Source organism: Pseudoliparis swirei, chromosome 2 (assembly GCF_029220125.1).
Source record: "Pseudoliparis swirei isolate HS2019 ecotype Mariana Trench chromosome 2, NWPU_hadal_v1, whole genome shotgun sequence".
Lineage (NCBI taxonomy): Eukaryota > Metazoa > Chordata > Actinopteri > Perciformes > Liparidae > Pseudoliparis > Pseudoliparis swirei.
The window spans coordinates 18,431,179-18,450,870 of NC_079389.1; the positions used below are offsets into that span (position 1 = coordinate 18,431,179).

Below are 19,692 nucleotides of genomic sequence, written 5' to 3' on the forward strand. Positions count from 1 at the left end.
GTGCGTTTACAATTATTGAGACTGATCTGACCTCACACATCTATCATTATCTTTTCAGCGAAACCACATAATGACAGAAACACAGCAGTCAATGCATGTCAGCGTTCGCTCAATTTACTTTTCAGACAGACGGGGAATCCAGGGGACAGCAAAGACCGGTCTGACCTTTACGTGACACGAACTGAGATTCACAATAAAGCCCCGCTATCGGCATGGACATCGGTTTAACGGCTCAAATGGCGAGCGCTCGGGAGAGGGACCGTTTTGTCTGCAGGGCGATCGGTAAGTGAGGGCCAGTGGAGCCACGGATGTCCTCACAGTCCCTCGAGGAGCTGTGGACATCACATAAGATGCAGTCTAAGCCGGACATGGAAAACAAGGATACGTACATAAAGTGGACATGGCACATGTAGTTATGAATAATATAGGTTTCTAACCTATATTACCTTTGGATTTACTATTGGTCTTGCAAGATTTCAAGAGCCAGAAAATCCAAATTTCCACAATAACTTGTATCGGCCTTCGAGACAAACAGGCGCCGACTAGCATTGCTGTCAGTGTCGGACAAACAACCCCAAATATAGAGTACAGGTCTGAAATGTTTTCCATTGTCAATTTGAAAAAACACATGTTTGGGGAAAAAGAAAAGAAAAAAACACATCTATCACTCCTCGAGAAACTGAATCTGTCAACAAACCCCATGAGAAACACTTGGCTGTGTTGAATATCTGTTTGTGCTCCAGAAGGTTTCCTAACTGAGTGAAAGACACCTTAGTGCTTCCTTTCTTGTCTCCTTTAGCATAGGGAACAGCGGGCCGTCCTTTACAAAAGGAAAGGAGATAAAGCACACACACACCGAATGTTGCTTTAAAAATAAAAAGCAGCTTCACATCTTTTCTTGACCTCATGACGCTTTCCATCAAATTCAAGTCAGAGTTTGATGGAAAGACGTGAGATGTTCGACCGCAGGGCGACATTTTAAAACTTCCCTATTTGGTGACAAACTCACATGTTACGACTAAATGTGTGCAAAAAAGAAAAACTAACACATTTAAATTATTATTATTAATATTATTATAAAAGCCTCAGTTATTTCCTTCAATATCTGCCGACTCTAGTTGTAGTTGTTGAAGTGGTGCATTTGTTGGGGATTATTTTCAGCCGTTGATTCGTACACATATAGTTATAGTGAGTATTTACGACACTGGGATGTCGGAAAGTCATTATTTCTTCATTAAAAAGGTTATTCTCCTGTGAAGTCGGTGAAGCGTGAGCTTGATGACGCAGTGACTATTTACAGGAGTAACACAGCCTATGTGGCTGACGAGTTTGTCGATAACTAACATTGAATGTGCGTCATGGGTTCAGTTTAGTTAAGTTTAGTTGAGAGACATATTTGTCCCATTGACTCACGACTGACTGTGAAGCATTACCCTTTTATGGAGTTTATTTGTTGGCATTGAAGGTCTACATAAAACTGCACGTTGCATCACAGCGAATAAAATACGACAATAGCTTCCTCCATCTCTGTTTCCTCAAGAACATCATTGTTTGCGATTAACTAATATTGAGAATGGTGTCAAAGTATTGGTATGTCATGTCCTCATGCGTCCCTCAGAAGGAGGGTGAGACTTCACAGTGTAGCTCTCGTAGCTGATATGATGCACTTTATTGGTGCGTTTGATTGTTTCGCTTTGTACAGATGTGCCTTTGCCACCTGTACTTTTGAGTTGATAGAAATCCGCTGAACACAGCATCTCCAGGTGAGTAACAACTGCTCCCTGAGACGGGAGGCCAGAGATCAGGACCACAGACAGCTCTGAGGAGAGGTCAGCGCCTTGGACAGAGGCAGAGAAACACTGACAACAGTTTCCAAACCAAAAAAGGAAAGCTCCTGGTTACACTTAGCGAATTTAAAGTGCTTGCCTCGTTAAATAGACTCCTCTCTTGAACAGTTCCAACAGATTTAGAGGGATTTAGAGAGATGTTTAGCAGGACTGCTGTGTTAGACTGCTTTAGTTTTAGCTGCTGTACCTTGTTTTTTAGTTGTTAGTTTTTTTCTCCCCTTTTTTTTATCTGTTTGAATGTTCTGATGGCAGAAAAAAAAGGTAAAATCCATCGCCCGTCCATGTAGCTTTAACTAATCATGATTTGATCATTTCATAACGGGGAGCAGCAGGAATAAATGAACTTCAGCTTTTTTATAAAGCGTTCGATTTACCTACAAATGCAATCCGTTAGGTGGCTGAAGAAAAAAAAAAAGTGTTTATTTAAATATTTGCAAAGGCTCTGTTATAAACAGCCACTGACGGCCAAAAACGACCTCCGATCCAATGTCTCCAAACCGCCTCTGTTATAACGCTGGTCCTCTGCGTGACATTAGTGAAGCCCTTCACGTTCTGATGCGCTGACAAGATCAAATAAAATCTTTGTAGTTTATTTTTTTTAATATATTCTGATCTCCAGGCACAGACATGCCTGATTGCAATGTCACGGCTTAGCAGGTCCACATTTCCTCAGGAAGGTGGAGGTTAAGTTGTGTGCTAGTGACAAAGTAATTAGGAAACTACTCAGGTGCTAAATCCTCTAATGTTGTTGGTTTAGCTGCTTCACTGGGACTCTGCTCCCTGCTCGAGTGTCACTTCTACTGATTTATTCGAGTCTCACTGTCTGAGAACTCTCTCACACACACACGCACACACACACACAAACACACACAGAGTCAAAGCTTACAGAATGTAGAAGTGTCTGATGCCAGAGATCAATGAATGGATGCATTCACATTGTATTATTCATATTTCCTCCTTTGCTGTCTTTCTGATTCTGCTGTTGGGTTTCACCACTCACACACACACACACATACACACACACACAGTTTTTCAATAATTCATCATTCCTCTTTTTCCATTTACTTTCTGCCTTGGTTATTCCTTCCTTCCTCCGACATCTTCGTTTCTTCCTTTTTTTCTGTAGCTGAATTGCTATGTTGATATTTGTTTTCAAATGTTTTACTTGAATCCTCATTCATGGGGTTCAAGTCATAGGGGGGGGGGGGGGGGGGCATTATGTTCACAAAAGACAAAGTATAAATGTGTGCAAGGTAATAGAAGAACTTTGGATCTACATGTTCCAGATATATTAATGTCTGGGTTCTTTAAATTGGCAATACAGACGAGCAGAACCAGATCCTCACCACACAACCGTAGATGCCATACGAGGGTAGAATACGCTTATTTTATTGTTAGAAATCTAATGTGCACAAGATAATATTATTCTCTTGTTTGACACATTACATCGTTATCATTTCTTATTTGCCACCTCATTTGAATCTTGATCTACCTCCAACATGAGCAGCTCTAATCAGCCTCTGTGGTTATACAGGGTCTTTTATCTATAATTATGCATCATATTTCACAGGTTTATTGTATGTTTTAAATGGTATAGCTTAAGCTGTTAAATAAATTAGATGGAGTAAAATATTTCTCTCCTGAGATGTAATGGAGGAGCAGAATATTGTCCCATAAATCTTAACAACAGTACTTGAGTTAATGTTACTTGCCACCAATCAATGCTTTTCCCTGAGAGGTGGACAGTTCAGGAAATACCACGCTCTCATGGAGCTTCAGCAGGAATTTTGTGTCCAATCTGAGATGAATAAGGTATACGTGTGTGCTTGTAATAGTATACAATTATTATTTCCATTTATCATGGGTAACTTTAAAAAGATCAGCCATGTGCTGAATTGTTGTACCTTTTTTGGAGTAAAATAAAGTCTTTTTTTTCTCCATTTAATGTCTTCCTCCCAGGTTGGCTCCACGAGCTGGCCAAGCGTCTGGGGACCCCCTACTTCCTGCCCGCCGTGACGACGCCGGTCCCCGTCGCAGTCAGCAGCTTCCCGGCCAACAGCAGCCAGTGGAACGTGTCGGGGTCAGAGGTCGGAGGGCTGGGCTCCTGGAACTCCAGCCAATATTACGAAAACACGTCCGCGGGCGAGGTCGCGGCGGGGACGGGCGCCGGTGGCGGGAGTTTCGGGGCGCTGGGCGGAGGCCCGTCGATCCGCAGCAGCTATGTGACGTCGCTCTACTTTGCTCTGAGCAGTCTCACCAGTGTGGGATTTGGAAATGTGTCGGCCAACACCGACTCAGAGAAGATCTTCTCCATCTGCACCATGCTCATCGGAGGTGAGAAACGTGTGTTTTACTTCCCACGATGTTCGGGATGCACCAATCCCACTTTTTTGAGTCCCGATACCGATACCAGGACTTTGGGTCACGGCAGACACCGAGTACCGAGTACCGGTGTTTAGTTCATGAACAGGCATCTATATCGTCACCTACACTACCGTTCAAAAGTTTGGGGTCATCCAGACAATTTCGTGTCTTCCATGAAAACTCACTTTTATTTATCAAATGAATTGAAAATTGAATAGAAAATATAGTCAAGACATCGACAAGGTTAGAAATAATGATAAATATTTGAAGTATTAATTTTGTTCTTCAAACTTCAAGCTCAAAGGAAGGCCAGTTGTATAGCTTATATCACCAGCATAACTGTTTTCAGCTGTGCTAGCATAATTGCACAAGGGTTTTCTAATCAGACATTAGTCTTCTAAGGCGATTAGCAAACACAATGTACCATTAGAACACTGGAGTGATCGTTGATGGAAATGGGCCTCTATACACCTCTGGAGATATTTCATTAGAAACCAGACGTTTCCACCTAGAATAGTCATTTACCACATTAACAATGTATAGTGTGTATTTTTGATTAATGTTATCTTTATTGAAAAAACAGTGCTTTTCTTTGAAAAATAAAGACATTTCTAAGTGACCCCAAACTTTTGAACGGTAGTGTATATAACTGATGCTCGCTAGACGGGTAATGAAGACGTCTGGGCCGTACACATCCCATCATCCCAGGCCCCTTTGTGACGTTCCCAGTGGGGATGCTCCTCTGTAAAGTGAACAAGTGCATTGAATCGAATATCGAACCGGCCCGGTGCTTTGTGTGCATGTCACTCCTCTCCTTCTTAAGTACTCACCGAGCTCATTATCTGGCACCAGTCAGACATCAACGCACAGCCGAGCACATTTTGCACAATAGATGCACCGACACACACTGAATGGATGCAAAACCATCCATTCAAAGTCTCATTAGTCCGTTGTTTCGTGATTGAGGGGTTTCATTACATGTTCGGCTGTGTGCTTGTTCATTACCTGGATGTATCAAAATCAATGTGACAATAGATTGATTCTCGATCGCTTTTTGCAATTAATAAAATCAACCTAGAGCCTGAGGCAGCTTTGCTTTTGTAGTTTTATGAAAGACTGTACATTTCAGCAAATAAAAATGTAAAAACTGATTCAATTCACTTTCATTCAGTTTATTTTGTATAGCCCAAAATCACAAATTATGAATTGACCTGAAAAGCTTTACAATCTGAACACATAGACATCCCTGTCCCAGGACCTCACATCGGATCAGGAAAAACTCCCCCAAAAAAACAGAAAAAAAAACTTTTACAGGGAAAAAAGGGAGGAGGATCCCTCTCCCCGGATGGAGAGAAGCAATAGATGTCATGTGTCAGAAGAACAGCGTTACAGAGTTACAACACATTCAATGAATATGACAGAAATTATGAACAATAAGCAGGAGACATGGACCACGATCAAGATTTCCACAATCCATTAAACAGAAGGAGGAAGAGAGGAGGGGCATCAGCAGGGCCACAGAGGCAGGACCAATGAGGTCAGGCCCTTGAGGCAGGAAGCACAACGTAGGAGGCAAGGCTAATGAGGAAGGAGGCCAGACCAGGGGCAGGATGCAGGTAGCAGGGGGCAGTCACTATTAAAGAGGAAAGTCTTAAGTCTACTCTGACGAGGTGACTGTGTCTGCCCCCCAGACCATAACAGAGGAGCTTGATAACTGAATGATGATTACATTTCCTAGAATATGACCTCATATTGGTACATTTCCAGCCAATAACATCAACACCTTCATACACACAGACTCTCAATCTTGAAAAAGAATGAGATACTCTAATTGTGTCACAGAACTTGTGTTCGTCTGGTGAAGATCACAAGATTGATCGGAGATATTTGGTAAAGGCATTAAACAGACTACATTTAATGCTGCAGATCTGACAGACTATTTATTTTAAAAACATATCATTATTTGATTATATTTGATGATTTAACCCTCCTGTTACCTTTCGGGTCAATTTGACCCCATTCAATGTTTAATGTCGGTGTTCTTTCGGGTCAAATTGACCCCAGGCTGTTTTTCACTGTGTCAAACATATAAGAAATATCAACTTTTTATATATTTAAAGGGCTATTTAGGTAGTCAACAAACAAACATAAAGTACCTCACACTTAAACTTGGAAAACAATATTAATTCTAATAATTTTCTGGAGGTTTTAATTGCCGGGGTCAAATTGACCCCAAGGGTAAAATATGTCAGGAAATATAAAGGTAACAGGAGGGTTAAACATTGAATGGGGTCAAATTGACCCGAAGGTAACAGGAGGGTTAAATAGAACAATGGAGCACTATTCATTGAAGAAAACAAGTCTTATGAATACCTTTTTTCTTATCTTTAAATGCTGACATTTCACTAACAGTAACATGACAAACAAACAACTGCAGAGAGAATAAGATCCCATGATCCAAACTTTTTAAATGACTCATATACCACCTCCTGAAGGCTCCTTTGAGTTTGCCACCTGTACTTTGGTTTGTGTGAATAACTTCTCCACAGTGCTGCTGCCGCCCAATAAAGTTCAAACCAAAATTTGCCATTTGGCTCCTTGTGAAATGTCAACCAGGGTCCTTAATCATGGAAAAGTTGTTCCTTAAATACAACAGCACACAATATTTACCAATCCTCCTGACTGTCCTTCAACATGTGTTGGTGGATGGAGTTGAATGTTCTGGAAGAAAGCAATAAAAGAAGAAATGAGAAATAAATGGAAAGGTTACTTGGTGATTTATGGTCAGAGGACACAGTGATGTGTGACGATGTCTCACGCCCTGACGCACATTGAGTGGGCCGTAAATTTGAACACACACACCCACACACACACAGCTGTGTTTTCATGACTTTTGGGGACATAACCTGGATTTACATTAATTTCCTTGAGACTAACTTCTACTGGTCTAATCTTAAACCATAGCCTAACCTTAGACCGAGTCTTCACCCTGAAATATAAGGATTTATAATCTCACCTCCTCAGAACGATGTGTGTTAATGTATTCCAGAGGGAACAATCAAACATGTGACGTCACTTTAAATGTAAGCACCTGCAAGCAGTTGTCCTTTTATAAAAGATGGTCCAAACATCGAAGCACCTTTTCTTAAAAATGTTCTTGTAAAACGACAAACCCCCAAAAAACATCTCAAGAAGAAAGAACTGATGAACTCGGCTGTTGGTTTCTGGTTTTGTCTTTTTATGGAACGTGTTGACAGTAAGAAAAACATTGAATGAAGCTGTCCTCGTCCTTTAAATACATCTGGGGGTTTTACCTTTGCATTGAAAATGCGGAAGGTTATGTTTTGATCGCCGTGTATTTATTTATTTATTTATTTATTTATATGCGTGTTACTCGCATAACTAAAAAAGTATTAAACCGAATTGCATGAAATTTGGTGGGATGATTGGTTATTATCCGGGGACCATTTGATTAGGTTTTGGGATCGATCGGGTCAAAGGTCAAGGTCATGAAAAGGTCAACATCTTCTTTTTACCATAGCGCGGTCAATTTTTATCCAATTGGCAACTAATGCCAACATGTTCATAATTCAATGCCCAATCTTGTGATATGCGAAGGTATGCGCTCTACCGAGTGCCCGTTCTAGTTTGTGTTGCATTGATTTCTAATAACCTTGAATCCACATAGATTTGAGTGTGTGTCCTCTATCAAAGCTAACTAAACCCCACAGAGAGAGAAAGAGTAAAGAGAGGGGAAGATGGCTCCGTTAACCTCCCTGAATTGTTCTGTTCTGAGCGCCCTTAAGCTCCGACAGAGATATTTATACGTCTTAACTCGGCTCAATGTGAGGTGGGTCACTCCGCCCGCGGGAGCAGTCATCCTAAAACGATGTCATCAGTCTGGGTGTCAGTGGGCTGTGTAGATGTGCTGTGGGCCGAGCGACGTTTCAGGAACTTCTCTATCTGGGCAAGAATTACATTTAGGGAGAGAAACCCGAAAGCAACGTTATGAGAAAACCGCATTCAAATTCTAAGCCGACCTGTTTATTAAGAAAATATGTAAACAACCAAGAGTCGTTTGTTCCCACTGGGTTAAGAGCTGTTTGGGGTTTTATAATGATGATTAGAATGGTTCATTGTTGTTTTCATGGTGTTTTTCTCAATAGAAATAATAGATTGATTCAACGTCTTTTTATTTCAGTCGTGCGCTATTTCCGTTTTCCGAAAGCCATAATCCACTTGTGGCAGTGCTCTGCAGAGGTTTTAAAACAGTTAAATCCTTTAAAGCTACAGGATGTGCTCTTTCACTTCTTGGGGCTTATGAAGACGTCCAATGACGACGCTGCCCGTCGCGCAGAAGCCTTTTGGGATTTTCCTGAGCCTTCTCGATAAGAGCCAATAAAAACAAGCCTGTAATTAAATCTGTATCAGACTGAAAAAACGCACAACCTTTCCTCTTCTCCAGCGCTGATGCATGCGGTGGTGTTTGGAAACGTGACGGCCATCATCCAGAGGATGTACTCGCGGCGCTCGCTCTACCACACCCGCACCAAGGACCTGAAGGACTTCATCCGGGTCCATCGGCTGCCCAAGGCCTTGGAGCAGCGCATGCTGGAGTGTTTCCAGACCACCTGGTCGGTCAACAACGGCATCGACGTCAACGAGGTGAGGAGAGAGCACACCGACGTTCTCCTCAGGCGTATGCAGCCCTAACTGTTTTCAGCTGTCAGCATGGTCTAGAATCTATACTTCCCAATGACAGTACAGTTACCAGGACGTTGATACAGAAAGGGGTGAGTGCGAGGATGTGTTTTTAGTTAGTCTCATGTTGAGTGAACTGCCCCTTTAAAGTTCAGTGTTTTTCGATATTTTTTCATCACTTTCTGTTGTGCGAATGAATTCCAGTTGTTTTCCACAAAACCACAACACAAGGCTCTCCTGCAACACGAAGCGTTTAAAGGAGGACAGGCTTCTTCTTGTTTTACTTTTCACTCATCATATCGTGTTTGGGAATTACTGAGCGTCTCGGGTACTTACAGATTTATGAAAGGCTGTTTGGAAGCCTTCGTTTTATCCTCTACATCCTCATGTTTTAGTTTAAAATTAGGGTTGTAAAACAAATGATCTCCGTCCACACGGGCTTTTTTTGCATTATTTCCATGGATACTAGCACGCCTGAGAACGAATATCACATGGCTATTCACGTAGGTGCCGTTGTAAACGAGGAGGTTATTGGTTGCTTCATTCCAGAAAGTATTATAGTACTCTTCATTAATAAAAGGTGGTGCTTGATACTTAAAATCTTCCTCTATAAACTGAAACGGACAAATCTCGTGGAAAGTTTAGTTGCAATGCTGAAATCTCTCACACACATCAAATGTACTCGAGTTTGGTTCTGTCATATCTCGTCGGTTGTGTTAAGGTTTAGGTTTAAGTCCTGTTTTCCATGTCCGCTTTTATTTTGTAGTAACTGTTCTCTCTCATTTAAAAAACTGTATTTCCTGCCCCGGTGTTTCCTCGTTAGTGTGATTGTCTGCTCCACCCCTGATTGTGTCCACCTGTTCCCCATTTCCTCATGTATTTTAAGCCTGTCTACCTGTGTCTTGTGTCAGATCGTCTTGTCTCAAGTCTGTAGTCTTTTGTCCTGGATTACTTTTCAAGCATAGTTGTGATTTTGTTTTGTCCTTTGTTCAAGTCTTTTTCCAGCATAGCTGTGATTTTCTGTTTTTTTATAAACCCTTTTGATTTCCCTGAACTTTGGAGTCGTGCTTTTGGGTCCTGTTTTTTGAGTCGTGACGGGTTCAATAAATGTGGTCAAGGCACACCTCTCACTCGTTTCCTCGGTTTCATTGTTGTCTGTTCTCACTCTGCTGGTGTCTAAAGTCTCCGTCATAATGGAGAGCATTTGTGCTTTTGGTCATTTACAGTTTCTGCGCGAACAAAATATGTATTAATAATAATAAGGTTATTACAGTCACAGAACAACTGTTAAGTGTGAACCGCCTCTCGCTCGACAGCTCCTGAGGGACTTCCCAGACGAGCTGAGGGCCGACATCGCCATGCACCTGAACAAGGAGCTGCTCCAGCTGCCCCTGTTCGAGTCGGCCAGCCGGGGCTGCCTGCGCTCGCTCTCGCTCATCATCAAGACCTCCTTCTGCGCTCCGGGCGAGTTCCTCATCCGGCAGGGCGACGCCCTGCAGGCCATCTACTTCGTCTGCTCGGGGTCCATGGAGGTCCTGAAGGACAACACCGTGCTGGCCATACTGGGTAAGTGACGGGAGGATGAGAGAGACAAGCTCACAGTCATGTGGATCCACAGAAGGGCAAAGCTTCCCTTTGGCATGTTTACAGTGTTCAATGCAAACATAGAAATATAAAATAAAAGAGGGACACGAGCAGCTGAGATTTTATTTAATGAACATACTTTGGAGAGACATTAGAGTTATGTGCAGTATGTGATGTGGAGATGTTTTGCTTCCTTTTTGTATTGATTTCCCTCTATTTATATCTATTTAATATGGGGAGAGGGGTCGGAGGGAGGGAGGGAGGGAGTGAGGGAGGTTACTTCTGAGCCAGACAGAAATCTTAAACAACTCCAACAACATAATATGAAGAGGCCATAGCAAAAAACACTGATAATGACATGAATTTAGTTGATTGTTGAATCGCAAAATGATATGAATTTTTTATACAGAATTGGATGAAAACTACACAGTACCCGTAGCTTTGGTAGACAATTAATTAATGAGAGGAAGTGAGATTTTAGTGGAAATTAAGTTGATGAGGGAGACGAAGGAAAGAAGGAGGAAGGAAGCATGAAGGCTTATAGCTGTATATCACTCAAACAAAAGGGAAGGTATGGTTGAGGGAGGGCTGATAAAGAGCTGTTATTGTGCTCCGCTGCTTTAAAGATTTAGCACCAGACTTGCCACACACACACACACACACAAAGTCCCCACAGTGTTGAGCCTCTGAGCCATACACAGTAATCCTCAAATCCAGCGTAAATGGAGATGTAGGAAGCTATCAGACCTCACATATGGCAGAGTATAGATGTTGAATAAAAAAGAGACGAATGACTGAATGAATGACTGAGGTTGAGCTGTGTCTTGTGGTCTTATGAGAACATGAGAACCAGACGAGGCTGAAGCACATCGGCTCCTCAGGCTTCTTTTACATTCTGCTCGATCCCAACAGTTATATATGTGGCACATATACTGTATACATAAAGCAGAGCTTGACATGTTCAATAAAGGTTAGTTTTGCTCCACGAATTCCCTAATTAACTATGGTAGAAAAAAATCATTAAAAAGGTCAAACTTCAAAAATGTTGAGTAAAATGAATGTTGCTTTCAACAATATATATATATATATATATAGATGTAGATGTAATTATATATTTCATCCACATAGGCGTGCATAGCAATGTTTTTTTAAAGGACATTGTAATTATATATGAGAGCGCCATACAGGAAGGCTGCCATCCTTATGTAATTATGCACCTCTGAGGTGAAATCATTAACTTCAGAAATCGGAAGAAATTATGGGAAGAAGGCAACGAGTACCAGCCAATCAGATCACTACAGGATGTATCAGCATTTACACAATGAGGTTTATTTGCGTCTAGCCGAGAGGGCTCCTCAACATCACAAAGAAAACTGCTCTTGAATACTTATTGCTTGTGTGCCCCTGATTGCTGGTTGCAGGGATCGCTACAGGTATTTAATGTTCTTGAACATGAAGGTATATAATGTACATTTTGATTTTAAAATACCTTGTTTGCTGCCGTTCAAAATCAAAAAAATGTGGCACATCTGCAAAAGGAATCTGGCGAAAGAGTCCTTCGCTCTTATTGGCCCTGGTAACACCAGACCCTGTATTTTACATATTTAAAGAACAACAAACAAATCTGAATCAACAAACATTCAGCAGTGAAAAAGTTAGAAACAACTGGCACTGAAAGAAATCTTTCAAATTGGAATTCGAGTGGACAGACGCAATGTTGCACCTGTGGGGGGGTTGTTTGTGTTGAATGTGTAATGGACAAAGTGAAAGACGGAGAGATGAGGGAGAAAAGATGGAGGATTTTCACGTGTGTTTCTCTGATGGATACGTCTTAAAAGACAGTTTCCCGAAAGGTCAAGATGTATTGAATTAATGGTGTGTGCATCTGTGTGTCACACACACGCACACATCAATCGTCGGAATGCAGTGCTGTGCCGGTATTAATAATGAATAGATCATTACATTATTAAAGCACCTTGATTATTAATGCCCATGTGTGGATTGAGCAGAGCCCAGGAAGCTGTTGGTACGGCCCGTCGCGGCCCGTACCAAGAACCTGCGTCCTGATCTTCCAGGATTCATCCCGCGCCACAGATCTCCAGGTGTTACAGTGCAACCAGGTGTTCAGTCAATTAGAGTCACGGACGAAGGCATTTCGCGCATCATGCAATGTTAACAAATTCTAAAAACACGAACACACTCTCAATCGGCCATACGCGCACACACACACACACACACACACACACACACACACACCAGCCTTTGGAGACTGCAGCTCGTGATCGCTGTAGTGCTGCTCTTTCTCTTCTACATCAGAAAATTGAAATGTCATTTGTCAAGGCGGTATAAAACATCCGGTTCCATGCGTGACACATGAAATATGCTGCGACACATTTTCAGCCTGTAAATGTGACCTTCAATTTGGCCGCCACACCAAATCAGTGTAACGTACGGAGGGATGTCCTATACGTGGAATTACACTCACGGTGTGTGACAGTGGCTCCAGGTAGTTGCGACAGTGACCATGTTACTAATCATGAAGAACACATATTATTATTTTTTCCTGCTGCCGCTTTCAGGTTTAAAATGGGGAGTGGATGCAGGGCCCTGCTCTATCTGCCCCCGTCTCCTCCACGTCACACTGGGAAAAAAAATATGTTGGAATTACTCAAATTTTTTTTAGGTAAGTGATTGCACGAAATAAAATCATCTAAATCCAGACATATCTTTTAAGTTGATTGTACTAATTATTTTCAACTAATTTCAGCCTAATTATATTTATATTTTCTGCTCAACGATTTTGATTAGAGTTAACTCAATTATATTAAGAAATTCCAACTAAACCCATTGGGGTTCAGTTTACTAGAATGGATTAAGTAACTTTAATTTAAAAAATTGTTTATATGCAAATGAATTTAATGTTTACATTTTTACATACTAAAATTAAGTTTAATTAAGGCACACCGAACAAGACTAACACTCGCTCTTAAATGCCACTTGCCGGCACTCACCTCCTGCTCAGTTGAACATTCTGCTGTGATTATCTCGCCGTCGCCCGGCCGAGCTGCTGCGAGCGTCGTGGGAAGGAACAATAAGTGTGGGGAGCAGAAAAAAAGAGAGCGAGAGAGAGAGAGAGAGACCAGCGGAGCGCGCAGAGAGCCCACCGTGCAGTGGGGGTGAAGACTAGAGGGTGAAGACTCGAGGGCCACCTCCATATAGCAGCTGTTGCTCACATGGCTCAATCGACCCAATGCCCCACCCCCCACCTCCGCTGTCCTCCTCCACACACCATCACCCCTTCTTTTGCCCCAGCCTCCCTCCATCTCGCCTCTGCTTGTATTTTTCTGCAGCCCCCCCCCCCCCCCCGCTCCTCTATTCTCTCAGCTGTCTGTGACACAGTTTGACTTCGTCATTGTTTTATTCCTGCTAAGCCTCACAAAAGAAAGTCTGCCTTCATCTATATTCTTTTTCATTCTTCTTGACATCATGCTGTGGCCATGATGTCATATATATATATATATATATATATACAGTAGTTACATACTGTGCACCATTTGGGGGCTTCGATATCACCCTGGCTTTGTTTCAGTGAGAGCGACAGCGTCACTGCTTTGCATTTACGGACAAAACACAACTCCTCATCGCGGTTTTTAGACAAAGAATCATCAAAAAAACGATTACTTTGAACGAAATGGTGGATGGTGGCCATACATCAGCCATCATCACTGTCAATGACACCCATATGTTCACTGTATGATGATATATATATTCATGTAAATCCTACATGGTTTATAAACCATATATATGCATCTGTATGTGTACATACTGTACATAACCATCCAATCCATGTACAGTATATCCATTCAGTATTTATTATTCTTCATATGTATTATTTAGAACACATAGCGCATTTTTATATTTATAGTCATACAATATGTATGACACAGTCCGTTCAATTCATGACCTTTATTTGTCCAGCTTTGTTGTCCATGTCCCATGGCTGTTGTTCTCTTATTCTCTGTAAGAGAAATTCCTTCTGATTCATGATGATGACACTTTTCTCACTGCAATAATGCATTAAATTATATATATATATATATATATATACACAGTATAACTGGAAATCACAATGAGTATTCAAACAATCTAGCTTTTCCCCTCCAGCGGGTAAGAGGACTCGTGAGACCAATTAAAAGAGGGGGAGAATCCACGAAGCAGAGGCTGAGATATCTTGACCTGTAAGTCACTAATGTGATGAAAAAGAAAAGGAAGTGGATATACATTTACCATAAAGCAACTCAGCAGTGTTTCTTATATATATATATATATATATATATATATATAAATATATATATCCTAATTGCTGGTCCATCTTTTTTCACTAATAGTGCTTTGACTGCAACTTTCAGCATTTCTATCATTGACGATTTCAAATGTTTAAATTGCCTATTATATGCGATGAGCACATACATGTCTAATCACGTTTGATACATTTTTATAATATTTGTTAGTTTTGTTCTGTCCTAACTTTTCTGGCTCTAGCGCACAGCTTTGTTTGGCTCCATTGTTTCTCAACTGAGGAATCATAAATATAGACGTGTGGGACCGAGCTAACAGGGGACATATATAGTTTTCCACAAGCATAGAAATCTTGATTTAAAAAATCAGTGGAATACTTCTTTTAAGAGCTTTTAATACAGATATTTACCAACTTTGATGTTCAGTAATAATAGCGCTAAAGCCTGTTTGGCGCAGTCAGCATATCTATATAAAAAAAAAGTCATGTACAATTACCATTCAGTGCAACACCTTCTCCCTCCCATCTCTTTGAAATGACTTTGCAGGTCCATCCTTTGATCTTGGTCTGTCTTTGATGATCTGCCACTCAGAAATTAATTAACTTCTCTTACTCCCTCAGACGGACACAACCAGTGAAAACACACTCGCTCTGATCTACCGCTTCAAAGACTTGAATGTGTCCGTGGCTCTTTCTGCACGCGCAGGTAAAGGTGACCTGATTGGCTCGGACTCCCTGACGAAGGAGCAGGTGATCAAGACCAACGCCAACGTCAAGGCCCTGACCTACTGCGACCTGCAGTACATCAGCCTCAAGGGCCTCCGTGAGGTCCTCCGGCTCTACCCCGAGTACGCCCAGAAGTTCATCAGCGAGATTCAGCACGACCTCACCTACAACCTGCGAGAGGGCAACGGGGCGGATGTGAGTACGCTCAGTGTCGGTCATCTACCTCCGATTCAAGGTTCGGGGTTTTTATGTTTGCAATCGCTTCTTAAAGACAAATAATGTCTTGTTAGATTCAATTGATCTGATCATACTGCTACCTTGTGGCAATGGGAATAAGAATATTCTACAAATTATAAACATTTAGGGTCATGTACTGTAATGGTTACAGGTACTGGAACCCAAAAGCAAGAAGAAGTAAAAACAGGAATGCAAGACAATCTGGCAGAGGACAAGTGGAAGTGAGGGACTAATGAGGGGATGGGCTGCAGGTGAGAAGGGCGTGAGGACCAGGTGAAGGGAATGAGGGACTAACGAGGTGATCAGAGGCAGGTGAGAAGGGCGTGAGGACCAGGTGAAGGGAATGAGGGACTAACGAGGTGATCAGAGGCAGGTGAGAAGGGCGTGAGGACCAGGTGAAGGGAATGAGGGACTAACGAGGTGATCAGAGGCAGGTGAGAAGGGCGTGAGGACCAGGTGAAGGGAATGAGGGACAATCAGGTGAGGATGACAGGAGAGTTCATTAAGCATGCAGGCAGGATGAATTGAACTATGAAGGTGGGGAAATCGTGACATGTACATATCGACCCAACGTCATCTATTGAAGTCTTCTCACTATCAGAAGCTGAGTTTGGGCTAAAGGTGGGTCAACAGAAGTGGTGCAGTACATGGTCGAAGAAAGCTCTGCAGGTGGCATTTGTCTGGTACATAGATGGTGTACGTGTATAAATGCCATGTGTACGATTACAGCAGGGTCAAACTTCTTCCAACGACATACGTTGGGTTTTGTGAAATTTAAATTTTGTGATATATGGATAACTTGGAATCTAGTGAGAAGGAAATGATGACATGAAAACATACCTGGTTATGAAATGATTCACGAACAAAGGAGGGTTGGGAGGGAGGGATGTGGGCGCTGAGTCAAAGAGGGAGCGAACGACTTCGATGTGCTTAATTAAAAGTACTTAGGGCTCGGATGATTGGCTGAGACCGGGGCGTGGCCTTCGTTCCCGACCTATGTTTAATAAAACACCATAAAGGATTTTTGTAAAAACGAGAAACTAAATATTCTTGAGTCATGGCTCCGACCCACCAAACCAGTCGCACCTCTCCATGTGCGGCCCTGCGGAAGTGCCAATCAAAAAATTAAGAATTGTAAGGTGTAGGGCAGAACCTGTACATGACCTCAACCGCCACTGCTGTACAATACACACACTTACCGATCCGTGCACGCACAAGCAATTTCACAAGCCAAGCCTTGAAGTGCTTTTCTTAACCACTGCCATCACACAAACACACAGACACACACACAGCCCTGTGCCTCTATAGCTAGTGCAGAGGGAGCATAACACAGAGACTAGAATAGCTCAGTGCTGCTGTTTGACGCCGTCCTGTTGCTAAAAATAGTGCCGGGCGGGGGGTGGGGAGCACGGGCGGCCATGAATAGCTTTGTGACCCGCAGCTGCTGCTAAGATTGGATCCTGCTCGGTATAAATAGAGCAGCCAGCCGAGGAGAAGAGAAAGGTGCAGGAGGAGAGACACGAAGGTGGGGTAGGAGGGGGGGGGGGACTTTCTGTTCTACTTTTCCTCTGGGGGTTTTTTTCACTGCCGACCCGTGCGATTCTGTGAGCGTGGTGCAGAATGTGTGCACATGTATCAGCGTGTGTCAGTCGTGGTATCAAGAGGATGCACCATATCTCTGATTAGTACTGCAGATGTCCACACTGGTTATGTATGCAGAACCAGTGGTACCAGCAGCCCAGGAGAGTGTGTTTGCATATATATACAGTACATATATATGTGTGTGTGTGTGTGTGTGCACCTCCTTTACAGGTAAACAGAGACTTAAAGAGGCAATCCCAAAGGATTAAATTGTCATAGCAACAATGAAGAGACGTCTTGGCCGATGTAGACTTGATTACAAAATGTTATAAAAGAATAAAAGAAATTACGATAAACATGAAGGGGAAAGATGTCGCAATTGAACACTTGAGGTACCGAATTTATCCTCAAATTAATCGCCCCCCCCCCCCCAACACCACCACCACCACCACCACAGATGCAGTGCCACTTTGTACACACACACACACGCTGCACCGAAAACACGGGGACATATTCTTGTCACGCACAGTTTACATACGTCCTCTGTCACATGCTGGGCCCGGCTGTCAGATGGCTGCATGACTCGATCACACATACGTGAAGCGAAATGCAAACTTCAGCACACACACACAGTCACACAGGCAGACATACGCCATGTGTGAAGTGCACGCTTATCACGGCCCCGCATGCAGAGCGCTCCTTGATTTTCCTCCAAAGCTGGGAGCTAAAATTAGAAACAAGAGAGCTAAAAATACATTGCGGTGGTACAGAGGGAGGTCGGGGGGTGGGTACTGGGGAGGAGGAGGAGGAGGAGGAGGAGGAGGAGGAGAAGAGAGTGTGCTGAGCAGGCAGAGAGAGAGGAAAAACTTAATTAAAGGGAGAGGAGGGAGAGAGCAGGGAGGAGAGGGGGGGGGAGGGGCGTTGGCTTGTCTGCATGATGAGATGTGAGGTGCATTCATACTCACTCATTCTAGGGCACGAGTGATGTTGTTGTTTTGAAGCCGGTGGAGGAGAACAGCAATATGTACTGTAATCCCTAAAGCTCTTGTTTTGTTATATGCAATGAAAGTGTCTTGATGCATTCAGACCTCATGCCACATGTGCAGAAAGTCTCGTCCTCACTCTTTTATTGTTCTTTTATTGTCTTGTTTTATGAGCTACTATTGAGGATCTGGCAATGTGGGGGATTAAAAGACTCCTACACACTTTATTCTATATTAAACATCATAATCCTTGTAGCGTGAAAGAGCATTAAAGAGACAACAATAGTTTACATCATTATTTAAAAACATACCTAAACAGTTACAAATGAATTCAATTAAATATAAAACTAAACAAAAAGATGTGTGTGTGTGTGGGGCAGGGGGGGGGGGTCAGAGTTCTGACCTCAGGACAAGACGTTTCGGACATTTATTTCCCTTAAGTGACACCAACTCACTCCAACATCGAGCCACAAAAAGTTATATTTCCAGTTCTTGTTTTCTCTTTGACTTTTTTTCGTGCTAAACTTTTGACAGACAGAAAGTCCTGTTTTGTTTAGCTCATCATTTCTGGAAGTTTCAGCGACCCAGCAACAACACTGAAAACGGCCTAAATTATTCAAATCGTAAGCAGGGACATCGCTGATGGGGAGCAGAGTGTAACTGCCAGGGGAGTGTGTGTGCGCGCGTGTGTGTACGTGTGTGTGTGCATGCTCGGAGCAAAGAGATGAGTAAAAAGTCAGAAGCAGCAGTGTGTATTAGATGTAGCATGAGAAGCTTCTTTTTTGCAGTCTGGCAAAAACGGAGGCAAAACATTATTCGCTCCGAATCAGATTTAAAAAATAATTGGAATTTAACAGTTACTATTCGCTCCTCCATTTCTCTCTCTCTTTGATGTCCCTCTGACATTTCCCCATCTCAAATAATCCTTCGAGGGGGACAATGAAGTTTCGTACACGGGTCAAAGTCCTTCTAAGTAGTTGCTTCTCATCAATAATGCGTTCCCACTTTTATTTAATTCATTTCCCCCTCCGTATGTCGGTAGACAAAAAAACATTTTTTATGGATTGCAGCACCAGAAAGTAATAACCAGGAAATACTACTGATGAAACTATTAATAATAAAAGATAAAGCAAACAACATTGAGATACAGCTAGGTGTAATGAAAACAAGGCAAGTTTGAAAAGTGATTACAACTGTAAAAAGTGTACTAAATAATACACCAGCACTTTGATCTTTCCATATTCTTTTTAATATGTTTTAAAGTGAAAATAAACAATTCATCATTATTAGGCTTTATGGGCTTTATAAGAAGACTTTAAACCCACCAAAACAACGGTCCAATCATACACCTATATAAACATCTATCTGATGC

General features: G+C 42.2%; 1 protein-coding gene across 1 annotated transcript in view; it reads left to right on the forward strand.

Moving 5' to 3' along the window:
- Nucleotides 1-19,692, forward strand: part of kcnh3 (potassium voltage-gated channel, subfamily H (eag-related), member 3) — a 127,173-nt gene that overhangs the window by 102,321 nt on the left and 5,160 nt on the right. The window contains exons 8-11 of the mRNA XM_056438695.1: nt 3,807-4,181; nt 8,677-8,876; nt 10,229-10,478; nt 15,500-15,714. Of these exons, the coding sequence (XP_056294670.1) occupies nt 3,807-4,181; nt 8,677-8,876; nt 10,229-10,478; nt 15,500-15,714 (1,040 nt within the window). The remainder of the gene's footprint in view (nt 1-3,806; nt 4,182-8,676; nt 8,877-10,228; nt 10,479-15,499; nt 15,715-19,692) is intronic.